Source organism: Python bivittatus, unplaced genomic scaffold (genome assembly GCF_059951505.1).
Source record: "Python bivittatus isolate LINGU-HERP-01145 unplaced genomic scaffold, Pbiv_v1 ctg000410_np1212, whole genome shotgun sequence".
In the NCBI taxonomy this organism is placed as follows: Eukaryota; Metazoa; Chordata; class Lepidosauria; order Squamata; family Pythonidae; genus Python; species Python bivittatus.
Window position 1 is genome coordinate 14,711,128 of NW_028277067.1, and position 14,719 is coordinate 14,725,846.

A 14,719-nucleotide genomic window follows, 5' to 3' on the forward strand; every position below is an offset into this window, starting at 1 on the left:
CCCCGCGACACAGCCAGGGCGATGGAAAAACACGCAGACCCGAGGAAGAGGAGGACGCGCCCGCTGGAGAAGGGGTGGTTTCCCACGCTGGAAAGGAAGTGACGCCTGCCCAGGGTTCCCGGAAGCGCCTTGCTCCTGTGTGCGAAAGAAGTGTTTTCACTTGTTTAGGCAAGTGGTGGGGCTCCGTGAGAGCGGAAGGTAAAGAGTGGGCTCGAGGCTCTGTACGTGGGACAGGGGAGTCGCGTGGTATCTCCGGGCGAGGATGGGAATCAGCGGCTGGATTCCCGGTTCCCCACGTCGCAGGCTCTTCGACAAATCTGGGAAGTAAAGCTGCTCTCCCCAGCTAAGCGGACGAGTAGGTCTCAGCCGCTTGCATCCCGTTAACTCCGCCATCCTGTGCTGGTTTTCTCGGGGGTAAACCCGGGGGTGCCAGGGAGGGTTTTCTGAGCTGGACCGGAGCGGTGGTGAAAGGATTGGGGCTTTCGAGCAGGGAGGATCCCCAGATGATTCCTCCGAATCGGCGTTTGGGGGCTAAGTTCCCCAACAGGGAAGGTGGACTCTCTTAGGTCCTGGCCCCGCTGTAGGAGAGGATCAGGACCGAGTGAAGAGAGGTGATATCATGTGCTTCTAGCCCTTTGCTAGAGCAATTAACAAGTGGGAGGAGATGTCAGAGTGTCCAGTAAGTGGCAGATAGTTAGCTTGGAGGAATGCCAGGCCTCCGCCGAAGTTTGCTTTGAGAACTCACGGGAGCAAAAAAAACCCCCCTACAAAATAGACTAAACTAGAAATCCGGAGATCTCAGATTTGAATCTCACCTCTCTCATGAAAGTTACACAAACATCACAACTTTTACATCAGCTTTCATACAGAGACTATTGTATGTTAAGGTAGTAATTCTGGGCATCCTAACTGAGAATATCTGCCTTTAATTTGCCCTTTGATTTAAAGAAGGAATCCCTGGAGAGTTAAGTTTTTGAATGAGCATTTTTATCAGGAATGGTAATTGGGTTTTTTAAGGTTTGTTGTTTGGTTGGTGTATGTTTATAGTGGTGTTTATCATGAAGGTAGGGCAACAAGATAAAATATAAATGTATTGACTGATATACAAGGATTTTTACATTTTTTTTCTGGGTGTGCATGTTTCCTCAACATTCTCTATCAGTAGTCAGAATCCTACATATATAGGTTACATCTGGAATCTTTTTCTGGCTTTTTGCAGAGAGGGCTTTGGGGTGAGAGGCTTTTTTTTTTTTTAGCTTTTCAAAAATGTTGTTTAACCGTATACAATAGTTTCTGTCTGTTTCCCATCTCTAAAGGGCAGGTAAACAAAATTCAGTGATATAATTGAGGAGATCTGAGATTGCAAAAAAGCGTTTTGGGTTCTGTATGTGGCTTTGAGGCACAGGTTGCTTGCTCCTATTTCAACACTGTTTATAGCTCCTGAACATACAAGAGGAAACCCTTCCCAGCATGTTGAAAAGTGTATACAGGCATACCTCGTTTTATTGCGCTTCACTTTACTGTGCTTTGCAGATAATTGTGTTTTGTTACAAATTGAAGGTTTTTGGCACCCCAATATTCACTTTATTGTGGTGGTCTGGAACTGAACCTGCAATATCTCCAAGATATGCCTGTATTGATGAGTCAAACTGCCTTATACCCTTCACTTAATCACACACAAAGGATTGTGCTGTGCAATAAACTAAGGGAATCTGCTCATATCGTCTTCCTTTTTCTGTTTCAGGTTACGTTCTACCTTCAGACAGTACTTTGGTCACCTGTCCCTCCTGCCCACTAACCTGCTGCTGTGCCACCTCCATAAACCCTGCTATGTGGTTGTATACTAGCTGAATATTTTCCCCGTAGTGGGGAGGAAGGTGAGACAGAATGTAAAGACAACTTCCCCTCCTTTGCACAATGTTCTCATAGGATGTTTGGTGTAGGACAAATAGCTATATGAGGATCAGTGACTCTTTGGGAAAAGAAGGACGAGGGGAGGGGGAGAGAGGGGAAGAAGCAGCTTTTGGCAGTTGATAAATGATGAAGGAAAGGGGTGGGTACTGTCCTTGTTTGGTACAGAAGGACCAAAACGTTCTGCCTTATTTCCATTAAGACAGCCTATGGAAGTGAGAGAGCGTTTGAAAGTTAGAGCAACTTCTTGACCTAGGAGGGTACAAAAATGAAAGGTGTGAGGAACTCGTTATATAGCTGTTGGTATAGGATGACGATAGGGATCTTTTTTTCACTTCTGTATCCTCTCGGAAAGAATCTATTAACGGCTGTACCCTAGTAGGAGGTGTAGCCAGAGTTACATGTAAGTGGAAGTTTTACTACTCTCCCCTTTTGCTTTTTGATATCCGCCCCCCCATCTCTATATCATTTCTTTCCCACCCAGTGGGAAAGGCAAACATCCTTTTTGCCAGACGTGAATTGCTTACTTGCTAAGGTCTTTGAAATTTAGCTGAGAGGGCACATGGCCCTAAACCATAGTTTCTCCATCTCTGGTATAGGAGAATGTAAGAAGATTTGTGCTATATCAGGCCAAAGGTGATCTAGCCTAGTAACAAATTTCTAAAACGGCCTTACCACAAGCAGATGATGAAGAAACAGCTCATTTCTGCTGTTGCCCCCAGCAACTGGAATCCAGCGATGCGCTTCTCCAAGCATGGATATTCCATGGAGCCATCATGGATAAGAGCTGTTGATCTGTCCTCAGTGAATCTGGCTTATCCTCTTTTAATTCTGTTTCAGAAAGTAGCCACCTTCACAGTCCACTTGACAATAGTTTCCCTATGTTGTTTGCAGAATCAGTTGTTTGAGGACGCACTTGGGCGCATCCTGAATCTCTTTCCTATCAAGCAGGGGAGCACAACTTTTGAGGTAAAGCACTTCTCCCAGGACAAGACAAGAGGAACGGCAGGACTTTTATCTCTTTTCCAAGGAAATGAAAGAGGAGTGAAGAAGCTGAGCTCCAAGAAACTGACTTGTTGTCTGAATCCAGAGCTAGCTATGTAATGCTGCTGTGGCTGATGCCCTGAGATGGCCAAAGCGGGCACAGATGAACCTCAGTTACCACAGGGTAAGCCTAATGAAATCCATGCAGATGGCCCACTGCTGAACAAGCAGTTAAGATAGGCTTTTCAGAGTTTAACTTTGGTTTCCCTTTTTTTTTTAAACCAGACTATGGGGATCCCACTTCACAGGTCAAAGATGAGTGGTCAATGGCAAAGACAGAGTCTCAGAGCACTGTCAAAATTGAAGTGATTTGCACAGATGATGGCGAGAGCTCTACGCATAGCACTGGTGAGCAGGAGACTCCATCCAGCAATCTGAAGTGTACTGGAAAGGGGAAGGTTATTGGGGAAATTACTATTACAGCTGTAGTAAGGATTTGGAGCAGGAGTCCGTGTGTTGATGTGTTTGAAATGTTTGTATGTTGCTTTTCAGTATGGAAATTTGAAGAAAACAACCAGTTTGCATGAAAGGATAAGCCAAACTCCTATGAATTTGATTTTATTTTCAGGATAGCGCACTTGTGTATTCTGTCCTGACTTGATTGTTCCTCCATCCAGTGGAAGTGGCTGAACACAATTCTGCTCTAGGTGGCAAAAAAGGACAAAACTCTTTTCACGTTAAGGCAGCACTCTTAAAAATAGTTGGTTTGGTCTAAAATGAAAATAGATTAATATTTAAATTGGTTATTTAATTAAATTAGTCCCATTTTTTGGCATTAAAAATTATAATTCATATATGGCAGCATATGGAGGCGCTACAAAGGTTGCACTCAAGGCTTTCAGGAACTGAAGGAAACAGACAGTAATCACATATTTTCACAGCAACATGGAAGCCACAAGCCAATAGCAACCATCAAAACATTTTCAACGTGATATAAAAGCCTAGGAAAACTGAACAGTATTGCTAGATTTTTGAAGATTGTTTAGTTTGGTACCAGGCAACTGAATAAATGGAAGGAGATCCAGGTGTGAAGCTGCTGTTAACAAGAAGAGCCTGTCTTTGGTAGCTAGCTACCGCTTTCCAGAAGAGGAGAGAGAGTGGTTAGAGCTGTCTATCTAATCAGGTATTAGCAGGGAACATGCTGGCTGGGGAATTCTGGGAGTTGAATTCCACACATCTTAAAGTTGCCAAGTGTGAAAAACACTGCTTTGCACTAAGCACAACGAAATACTATCCCACCCCTGCCAGCCTTGCCAGTTCAATGATAGCCCCTGACTGCTTATTTTTTTTAAATACTGCCAAATGATTGACTACGGGAGATGGTGGAGGGAATAAGGATAAACCAAATGCAACCTTCCTGCAAAGGCCAGTCAAGTCAGCCCTCTTAAAACCCTGAAATTAATGCCTGGGAATTAAGAAATGGGGAGAGTCCCCCCTTTCTCTTACAGTCATCATCTTTGGTTTTCTCTCCCTTCCTCTGCAGCCGAGGAGCCAGCCCGCAAGCGCAAAAAGGGACCTGCCCCCAAGATGTTGGGGGACGAAGTCTGCAGCGTGTGCGGGGACAAGGCCTCAGGCTTTCACTACAACGTCCTGAGCTGCGAGGGCTGTAAGGGCTTCTTCCGACGCAGCGTCATCAAAGGAGCACAGTACACCTGCAAGGGCAGTGGGCAGTGCCACATGGACATGTACATGCGCCGGAAGTGCCAGGAATGCCGCTTGAAAAAGTGCCGACAGGCAGGCATGCGGGAGGAATGTGAGTAGTGGGATCTTAGGGGAGAGCAGCAAAGACCTGTTGAGGCCACCTATCCAGGCTTGGCTTGGAATGGAAGCTGACCTAGCGCAGAGCGAAACAACAGCCTCCTTTATCATGATTTCTGAAAGTGCCGCTGGGCTCCAATGGTTCCAGTGGCAGTTCTTCAAAAAATAAATGATGGGTGGCTTCAGTTTGGAAGGGATTAATCTGTCTGAAAAAAAAAAAAAAGACAAATATAACCTGTGGATTAGCAGGGATCAGCCTAGTGCAGTGTTTCTCAACCTTGGGAACTTTAAGATGTGTGGACTTCAACTCCCAGAATTCCCCAGCCAGCATGACTGGCTGGGGAATTCTGGGGGTTGAAGTCCACACATCTTAAAGTTCCCAAGGTTGAGAAACACTGGCCCAGTGAATAAATATTGGACGGAAGGAGATGTTTTGCATGTGCAAAATTTGCCCCCAGAATTTTAAAGCTTCACTGACCTTTAAAGATTGGACACTGTACGGTCTGCAGAAGGGAGGAACCTGTGGCCCACCAGATGGTGCTGAAGACCACTAGTGAGAAATGGTGGGAGTTGTAGTACGGCTCACATTTGGTGGGCCAAGCGGTTCTCATTTTTGTCATCAAGAAACTCTCAGATTATAAAAACTGAAAAGGAAAAAGCTGAAGGTGTGAAGGTTTGGGCCAACAGGATGGATTTGGATTGTAGTCTGAGAGAAAATAGTAATGAGGCAAAAGATAAATCTATCTGGGCTGTGCATTCCAGAGCTGAGAAAGATGGTTCTTCAGAATGCTAAGGAATGACATCAGCACATCTGGAATTCTCTGTTGGACTTTTGAGAACTTCTCATTTCATGCCCTTCTGCCTGCCTCTCTATCTCCAGGTGTCCTTTCAGAAGAGCAGATCCGCAAGAAGAAGATCCGTAAACACGAGGGTGATGGGGTGCCGGCTGGGGAGAGAGATGGAGACGAAATACTTCGAGTACCTCCTTTGCCCTGTGACCCTGCTTTATCCCAGCCTGAGCCAGCTCCTCTTACGCCCCAGCAGGAGGGCATGATCCAGCAGCTGGTGGCGGCCCAACAGCAGTGCAACAAGAGGAGCTTTAGCGATCAACCCAAAGTCACGGTAAGTGTGTGTGTGTGTTTGTGTGTGTGTGTGTGTGAGAGAGAGAGAGAGAGAGAGAAGTTAAATTTAAACATGGTTCCTCTCCCTTCATTCCCAAAAGCCTCCCAAAATCTCGCAGTGGCTACTGATCTTTAAAGCCTGCACATTTTAAGTGGAATATGAGAGTTTTATTCTTCTGAAGCCCTGAATGCCTTGCCTGGTGTCCTTGGTAGAGGAGGGAAACCTCAGGCCTTCCAGCTGCTGGAGAACTACATTTTTATTGTCTCTTTTGAATAGTGTGTAAATAGTGTGTAGTGTAGTGTGGTTTATCTCTATGTGCCTGTTGATGGCTGACTTGTCTAAATACCAAGAATTCTGAATACTGCCACAAGTATTCAGACAAGTCAGCCATCAACGGGCACATAGAGATAAACAACATTTACTATTCAAAAGAGACAATAAAAAGGAAGCAAAAAGACCAGAACACCTCACCAGCAATCCACACCCAGATAAACAGGGATTAACACCAAGTTTAACACCAGACAAACAATCAAGCAGTAAACAACAGCCTAATCAAGGAACTACCAAGGAGAAAACAACACCCCCACCAACACTGTCAGAGCAAGCTACTGTGTATAAACAGAAAGCAAACCCCACGCCCTTCTAGCACTGAAGATGTTACCTAGCCGGGTAACAACATCTGCAAGAAAACAACTAAGCTTAGAGAACCCCAAGGATTCCACACACACCTGTAAACAGGGCTGGAGGGTGATTATATTGCTGGCAAATAAGCCAAGGGATAAATGAGCCCTCCTCCTCTCAGGACCCAATTAAACCAGGAAGCCACTAATTGATCATAATTCCCCATTTTAATCAATCCAAGAAACTTTAGTTGCCAGCTTTGGAACATGCCAGGAAATTAAACTATGTTTCTAAGCTGGTTTAAAGTCCTGACTAGTTTCAAGGCTAGTACTGTGGCAAAGGCAGCTAACAGTCTTAGTGGCTTTCTAGAACAGCCTTTCATGTCCTGATGCTCTCCAGATATGTTGGACTGTGATTTCCATGATTTCTAGCCATAAAGTATACTAAACCAAACTCATTCCCCTTTTTCTTCCTTGTCTCTAATTTTTCCCACCACTTCCCAGCCCTGGCCAATGGGCAGTGACCCCAACAGCCGGGAGGCACGCCAGCAGCGCTTTGCCCACTTTACAGAGTTAGCCATCATCTCAGTGCAAGAGATTGTGGACTTTGCCAAGCAAGTACCCGGCTTCCTGCAGCTCTCACGGGAAGACCAGATCGCACTACTCAAGGCTTCCACCATTGAGGTGAGCAAGGATGTTCCTTCTGTCTCCCTAGTTGTAAGAACTAAAAGTCTTAATTTGGTGAGGTCTTTTGTCCTGGAAATGTCTGTCTGTGTAGCCAAAGATCCTATACCCTGTAGTAATAACTCAGTAAAAACTGGCATAGCACATGTTTTGTACACAGAAGGTGGATCTGTGATATTTCCAACAAAGAGGATCAGGTAGCAGACAACGAGGAAGACTTTCTGCCAGAGATGTTTGGAGATGTTCTGCCAGAGATGTATCTGCCATTGATATAGATACTATTAGATCAGCTGGGCAAATGAGTTCCCCTACTATTAACTGATCTTCTGCTCCTAACAGTACATGTTGTACCAAAACAAAATATACAGACATGTTCACATAGATCATTAGCTCCTGACACTACAGCAGGGGAGCAATGATTTTCCTCTTCAGAGTTTTTAAAATAGAATTTTAAAACATGTGGCTCTGAAGTGTTGTAGTCCAGGTACTTAACCAGCCTATGAGAACTAGGCTGTACTCAGGGTGGGTATTTATTTGTGATACTTGCTGTTATACTGCTTTTACTGTATTGCAGTGTGTAATATATTGTGTGTTGCTTCTGCTTTTTTGGGCCTCAGAATGTGAAAGGATATAATTTTTTTTAAAAAGGAGAGAAAAGGAAGGGGAGTTTACCTTCTCAGAGAGTTAATAGGTGTGTGGCCTATACAGTTAAGCATGTACCATACATGTTAGACTTTTTTTTTAAAGAAGGGTAATAACTGTTCTTTGATTCCTGCCTGTCTTCCCAGATCATGTTACTGGAGACAGCCCGGCGCTACAATCATGAGACGCAATGCATTACGTTTCTTAAAGATTTTACGTACAGTAAAGACGACTTTCATCGTGCAGGTGAGCTGGAAAAGTGAGGCAAGATGGGGTGGTGTGGAGAAGAGATCTGGAGAGAGAGAAAAAAAAATCAAAGGTGTGTATGGAATGGTAGAGGTTACTTCCAGGAAATTCTCAGCCCACCCCAGAAGAATCAGCTGGCTGGGAGTGATGGGAATTGTGATGTAACACATATGAGGAACGCCAATTTTGAGAAGGTTGCCCTGATGGTATCAATATTTCTCTTACTTCATCCATACATCTCACATCTGATTAACTTCACAAAGACAGGTTTTTGTTTCATGTGTTTTATTAAGTTGTCCAGAAGGGTGGTCTCTGCTTAAGAAAGAGACCCACCTCCTATATACCCACACAGAGAAAAATCCCAGCCGCCACTTTCCTGGCATTTGGATTCTTGAGAAACGTAACACCTTATGACTTTCATTAGGTACAAAAATGATAGAGCATTGAGAACCCAGCATGTGTGAATGCTGTCCCAGCTCTCCATTCCAGAGAAGCTTCTTGCTAGCACAAGTTTTACAGTGAAATTTATATATTTTGGGCAGACTTCAACCTAAGCAGAATTACTATTTTGCCTAGAAATATATAATTTGCATTTTCCCAAAATGTTTTCAGTTTAAAGGGTTCCCACCCAGGCAGGGGGAGATATTATTTTTTAAAAATATGTTTGAGTATTCTAATATATTTCCCAAGGAATAAATCTAGGGAGAGCAAGGATGTATTTCTGGGTGATTGTCCCTATTCCTTGTTTCACACCTCAAGTGAAAGGGTGTCATAAAGATTATTGGGCTTTCATATTTAGTAATAGTTTACATTTGTTTATATCATCCTTTTGCAATGGTGAACCTATGGTATGTGACAAATATCTGGAAATAACTCAGATTTTCCTTTGTATCTTCCGCATGTCTGGTCTTGATTCTGGGATCTTTGCTGTACAGTGAAAAGGGTGTGTTTGTCTCGGGCCCTCTAGTTTAGTTTCTGTCTTCCTCTCTTAAGGTACAGTTGTTTACATGTCACATTACATAGAAATGTTTCTGTATTGGAAGAAAGTTAAACAGGAACTTAAAGGTGTTTGTTCTTCACAGTTTTTCTTTCTGGCTACAGCCACAATTGGTTTCTACATGCATTTGCTACCTTGGTTGTACTGTATGTTGATTTCCAGGCCCAGTTCAAAGTGTTGGCAACTTAATTGTGAAATCCTTCAATCTAGATTATTTATTATAACCTGTTAGTGTCCTGAATTCTGTTGAAGAACTACACCTCACTGCTAGTCAAGGCAGGCTAGTTAGGAGAGAATGTTTCCTCTAGCTGCGGTTGGATCATGGAATTCCTTACTTTGGGAAATCTGTTTCAACCCCTTTCTCTTGCTTCTGTCCGGCTGAAACTTCTTCTTTTTTTTAAATTCTCATAGGCATTTGGTCTGCCAGGTTTTCAGATTCTTTTGTGCCACTAACCATGTTTTTGGAGTGTATACCACTGTCTACTTTCACGAATGTACAGTATTATTTTCTGTTAACTGCTTTATAAAAAGATAGTCACCCTTACACTGAGATTGACTCCTGACTCTATGGATACATTTATAGCAGGGTTTGCCATTGCCATCTTCTGGGGTGTCTTTTCAACTTTCAGGTCTAGTCTACAGCCCAGGAACCCCCTTGTGGTCTCCTCTGCAAATACGAACCAAATTGAACCCTGCTTAGCTTTTAAGCCCGAACTATTAATTTCTCTTACGATGCATTAATGCTTTGAAGCAGTTATAAGCTTGAGCACTGCGAAGGCAGCCAAAGTAGGGTGGGGTAGAAATCCAAAACAGACGAGAAATACATTCGGAGGTCTCAGCATTGAAAGTTAGATGGCATCTGTCTTTCCCTAATGTCCTGTTTCTCTCCGTCTCCAATCCCCTTCCCCCCAAAATCAGGTCTTCAGGTTGAATTCATCAACCCCATATTTGAGTTCTCCCGGGCCATGCGACAGCTGCAGCTGGATGATGCCGAATACGCCCTTCTCATTGCAATCAATATCTTCTCCGCTGACAGGCCCAACGTGCAGGACCATGGCCTGGTAGAGGCGTTGCAGCAGCCCTACGTGGAGGCCCTCAGTTCTTACATCCACCTCAACCGCCCACAGGTATCTGGGTTGGGGGGAAGAGCAGCAGTGAATGCGTAAAGCAAAGGGGGTGGATGACCATCACTGGGTGGAGGAAAAAGGAAACGATCAAAAATATCCTTCCTCCTGGTCTGAGGCCCAAAGCAAAACTCTTGATTTAGCACAATTTTATCAGATTGCAAAGACCACGTTTGACTTAAGCAAACCTTGCTTCGGGTTTCCCCTGGTAAATCTTAAGACAGGATTGGGAAATTAGTACTGTAGCCTATTCCATCTGCTGGACTACGTCTCCCATCTCCACTGTTTTTGTGCTAAGCTGAGCAGGGATGATGGGAATTCAAGTCAACATCTGGAAGGCTGTATTGTAAAGGCATTTTCCTTTTCATCTCAAGTGATTTGGCAGAGCAAGTGATAATTCTTGCTGCACCCACCACCCCTTTGTTTGCAAGGGAGGGAAAGGCAGTTTTTCCTTCCAGCAGGAACTGGGAAGTGGAACAGTCCCTTAATTTGAGGATACATAACTATAATGATATATCTTCTGAACTCCAATCAAGTTTGCTTCAGATTAGCATTAATATTAAGAGTACAAGTGACCACTACAGTTTTAGGCATATTCCTCCAAAGTTGGCTGGGACTACACAACACATTAGACTAGACTCACTACCAACCCCAGATTAAAGCATAACAAACCACAACAAAATATATTGAACATGCTGGATTCAGAGGAGGCAGCAGGCCATGTTCAGCCTTGAAGTCCCTTTTTGCCAAAAATTTCCCAATATTGCAGTGCCAAAAAATCAGTGGCAAAGTGTCAGAATTTTTGTCATGGTTTTCTTCTAATTGGAATGGGAAACTAATAAAAAATAAGTGTGTTAAGTCTCTGATAGATTTATTTTAGCTCTAAAACTCTAAAACAACGTCTCCAGCCCTCACTCTTATCAAGTGAAAAAATGGCTCAGAAATTCTGTTCCTCCTTTATCCAAGGATGTCACCACCCGGCAACCACAAAAATAGTGATGTTTAGAAGTACCGCCTCCAGTGACACTAAGTTTCCTATGGCTGGTCTAGGAATGGTAGGGTGGGGAGAGAAGTGTCCTTCCTGAAACTTCTTTGGATTGTGCAATTTTGTCCTGCTTTCACTAGATACTGAGTGTTAAGGACCTGATCAGGCTAATGTCCTCTTCCTTCCCCTTCCTTCTGGTTCCTTTTTTCCTTCAGCTTGCCTCTCAGTAAATCATGTATCTTTCACAGGTCATGGTCAAACATACATACTATACTTTGAGGTATCTTAAAAGTCCCAAACTATTTAGGAACCATTCCATCTTTTCTAGATTACTATATTCCAAATGAATCATCCAGAGTTTAAAGTTAAAAGAAAGATTTAAAAGATATATGTCCTTTTTTTTTTTTTTTTGAGGCCTTTGAGTGACATCCCAGGAATGAAGTGCCCCGCTCCAAAATATGGGCAAGATTAAGACAAAAATGCATTCAACTTATAGGTAGTCCTCACTTAATGTCCATTTGTTCAGTGACCGTTCAAAGTTACAATGGTGCTTTACAACCGCATCGCTTAGCGACAGCAATCCCAGTCCCAATTCCTATCCTAACTCGAGGACTACCTGTATATAATAATAAATACAGTTTATATGATGACTCCCCTTGTATTTAATCACTTTGTACTTCTCTCAAATTAAAAACTAAAATTTAATGGCAACTTTTTGAGAGCTCTGGGCCACATATAGCCCTGGCATCTCAGATGGTACAACTCTGTTTAAAGCAGTGTTGTGCAAACTCGGCCACTTTAAGATGAGTGGCTGGGGAATTCTGGGAGGTGAAGTCCATTCATCTTAAAGTGGCCAAGTTTGGACAGCACTGGTTCAAAGCTATCACACCTTTCACGAGGCTGCTTTTCGCCTCCCTTTCTGTTCACAGGACCACCTGATGTTCCCCCGCATGCTGATGAAGCTGGTGAGCCTGCGGACTTTGAGCAGTGTGCACTCAGAGCAGGTCTTTGCTTTGCGCCTTCAAGATAAGAAGCTTCCGCCACTTCTGTCTGAGATCTGGGATGTACATGAATAGACATTTTGAATGGACTGGGGAAGAGGTAGACCCTCCCTCATATACCTCTCTCCCAGCAGCGCCAGCAGACATGCTTCCCCATAGTGAGTCTTTGGACTCAGCATAAGCCTTACAATGGCTGGACTGGGATCCTGCCAAAAGAATTGAGTCAAGTGAGTTACTAAGCACTTTTTTTTTCTCCTCCTCCCCATCTACTCATCATCTTTTTTCCACTACTTCAGATTTGGTGGAGGGGGAGAGGTCAGTCACCACCTTCCTTTTAAGTGGGAAGAGGGAGAAGGTAGAAAGAAACTTCTCCCCAAAGACTGTATTCCCTCCTGTTTGTGAAAGGCAAACAGCTATGCCCTGCACCACACTCTGCTTTGACAGCCTACAACTGTTTCTCCCTAGGGAGGGAAAGAGTATCGCAGTGAAAAATAAGAGAGGGGTTGCCATATACCTGGTGTGTGGGGCAGATACCCAGAAGAAATAAACTCGTCATGAAAATGAAGCGTCTGGACTGGTCTCCTGATACCCCTATATGAGAAATATTCCCTTGTAGATATTGTAATAATGCTGGGGGAGGTGGTGAAAAAAAAATGCCAGAGTCTTGTCAGAAGAGAAAGGAAGGGGAGTTATTAAAAATATTTGGCTGAGTTCATTCATCACTCATAAGCTGTGGACTGTGGTTTATACACACCCTACCATGGCTGGTTCCATGCCATACACTATGCACTAAAGCAGGGGTGAGTCACTGAAACATTCTAGTGGCAGCAAAATTACGATTTTTAACCATGTAATTTGTATTTTTTATAAATTCAAGGTAATATGAATGCATGAAACATGGCTTAACCCTCCAGTCCTGTCCTCCATACCCTTTGCAGCCCTATAAGGCCAAAGCAATTACAGGTAGTCTGCGCTTACTGATTGCCTTATGCAGCGACTGTGTGCTAAAAAAATAACTTTGCAACCCATCCTCACATTTATGACTGTTGCAGTGTCCCGCAGTCATGTGATCGCCATTCGCATGCTTCGCAAGTGGCATGCATTTTCGCTTGCGACAAGCAGAGTTAATAGTGTACACTATGGAAGGCAGAAGTAAAATAGTAAGTCACAGTCACATGATTTTTCACTTAGCGACCGCATCACTTCGCTTTAACGACTGAAGGGGAAGTAAGTCCCAGTTGCAGTCACATGATTATTCGCTTAGCGACCACGTTGCTGGTCCCAATTGTGGTTGGTAAGCAAGGACTACCTGTAGAAGAAAAAGGTGTAGTCCCCAGTTAAAACATAATTGCCCATCGTTATTAATAGTGTTTTATTACATTTACAATTATGAGTTCACAAAACATACTACTGCCAAAACAAGTCATTTCACATTGTGCATTTAATGCCACACATGAACTGAATTTTTGAGTTTTGTATTCTGAGGGGAGCCGAGAACTAGCATTCTTGGAGGTATGTGTGTATTTCACATTGTGGCCAAAGTGGCCTTTCCCAACCTGGTGCCCTCAGTATGGATTAAGCTATCAAAAGGTTTTGGCCATTACGGACTACAGAGACTTAAGTTCCAATTCATATTTAGGGAGCGGCTTTGGGTCAGATATGATCTCAGCCTAGTCTACAGCCAGGTTCATTGTGATGATACAATAAATGGAGGAGAAAGTCATGCACAGTGCCTTGGTTCCCTGAAGGAAGGGCAGGGTACATAAAGGAGATTCTGAATTCGTTTCCCCAAAAAACAGTTTTAATATCACAGGGTTGGTTGTTTATCGAAATGTCCATGGAGCTAGACACCAGGCTGGTATCCACTATATGCAACTATGTTAGTGTGCTTCAAGTCCTGTCAATTAAACAATGCCATTTATCCAGACCCAGGAAGTATGCCTTCCCAGTCATGATGCCTGCGCTCTGGAATAGTATCTCCTGCAAGATTCGCAGTGGCTGTCATCCTGATGGTGTTCCTGAAGTCTTTAAAAACCAGACTGTTCTCCTAGGCCTTGGGGTAGGGTGACTGGGGAGCCCTGTTCATCGGTTTTTCCCAGACATACGTAGTCTCTTCTGCTTTACGTTGCTTTTACTCTTCTAAAATGTAAACTCGAGTCAGGTGGCCTTTAAATCTAATCAAAGAAATAAACAACAATTCCCAGATCCTCAGTTGTAGTCTAATGCCTATGGAGAATGTCAGGTTGAGTAAGAATGGTCCAGAATATTATATTGCCCAATGCTGCCTTTAAGTCTGCTGGCCTGGAACTTCCCATCTGGCAATCAGGAAAACCCCAGCCTTGTCAGGAAAATGGGGGTTTCCTCCTCACGGCTTTAAGACTGGCCACTAGAGGTCATACAAACCCCACAGCTTCTAACTATACATTTCTAACTCTGGTAAGGCTGAAGCCACTGGGTTTCCCCCTTCAACTTCATAATTACGTAGAGGCACTTCATTAGCACAATGCCCAAATAAATGGGAAAGAAATACCCCAGAATTTCAAACAGGGAAACTCTGTCCCTTTTCTTTATAAAGTACAGTACTC

At 43.6% G+C, this 14,719-nt stretch overlaps 1 protein-coding gene and 1 long non-coding RNA gene across 8 annotated transcripts in view; one reads left to right on the forward strand and one right to left on the reverse strand.

Annotated features, from left to right (window-relative positions):
* The first annotated feature begins 48 nt into the window (after nucleotides 1-48).
* NR1H2 (nuclear receptor subfamily 1 group H member 2) lies at nucleotides 49-13,439 on the forward strand. Of its 3 annotated transcripts, none has more exons than XM_088143560.1 (10): nucleotides 49-168; nucleotides 1,745-1,877; nucleotides 2,806-3,079; nucleotides 3,181-3,303; nucleotides 4,439-4,708; nucleotides 5,594-5,835; nucleotides 6,960-7,139; nucleotides 7,928-8,027; nucleotides 9,943-10,151; nucleotides 12,063-13,439. In XM_088143560.1, exons 3-10 carry the CDS (start codon nucleotides 3,040-3,042, stop codon nucleotides 12,207-12,209), a joined length of 1,311 nt encoding a protein of 436 aa, XP_087999686.1. In that variant the 5' UTR covers nucleotides 49-168; nucleotides 1,745-1,877; nucleotides 2,806-3,039; the 3' UTR covers nucleotides 12,210-13,439. The 3 variants fall into 3 exon arrangements, with proteins under 3 accessions (XP_087999686.1, XP_007423157.1, XP_007423158.1); XM_007423095.4 differs by having other exon boundaries at nucleotides 90-198; XM_007423096.4 differs by lacking the exon at nucleotides 49-168 and adding an exon at nucleotides 216-355.
* The window catches only part of LOC112540065 (uncharacterized), a 32,124-nt gene continuing 20,718 nt past the window's right edge, over nucleotides 3,314-14,719 (reverse strand). For 2 of the 5 annotated variants that reach the window (XR_003084124.2, XR_003084123.2), the window contains exons 4-5: nucleotides 8,003-8,073; nucleotides 3,314-3,666 (exon numbers count right to left, since the gene is read on the reverse strand). This is a non-coding gene — a long non-coding RNA (uncharacterized LOC112540065). Of the gene's footprint in view, nucleotides 3,667-4,714; nucleotides 4,920-8,002; nucleotides 8,074-14,719 lie in introns of those variants that run through there. The other 3 variants (XR_015796643.1, XR_015796644.1, XR_015796642.1) reach the window with 3 other exon arrangements.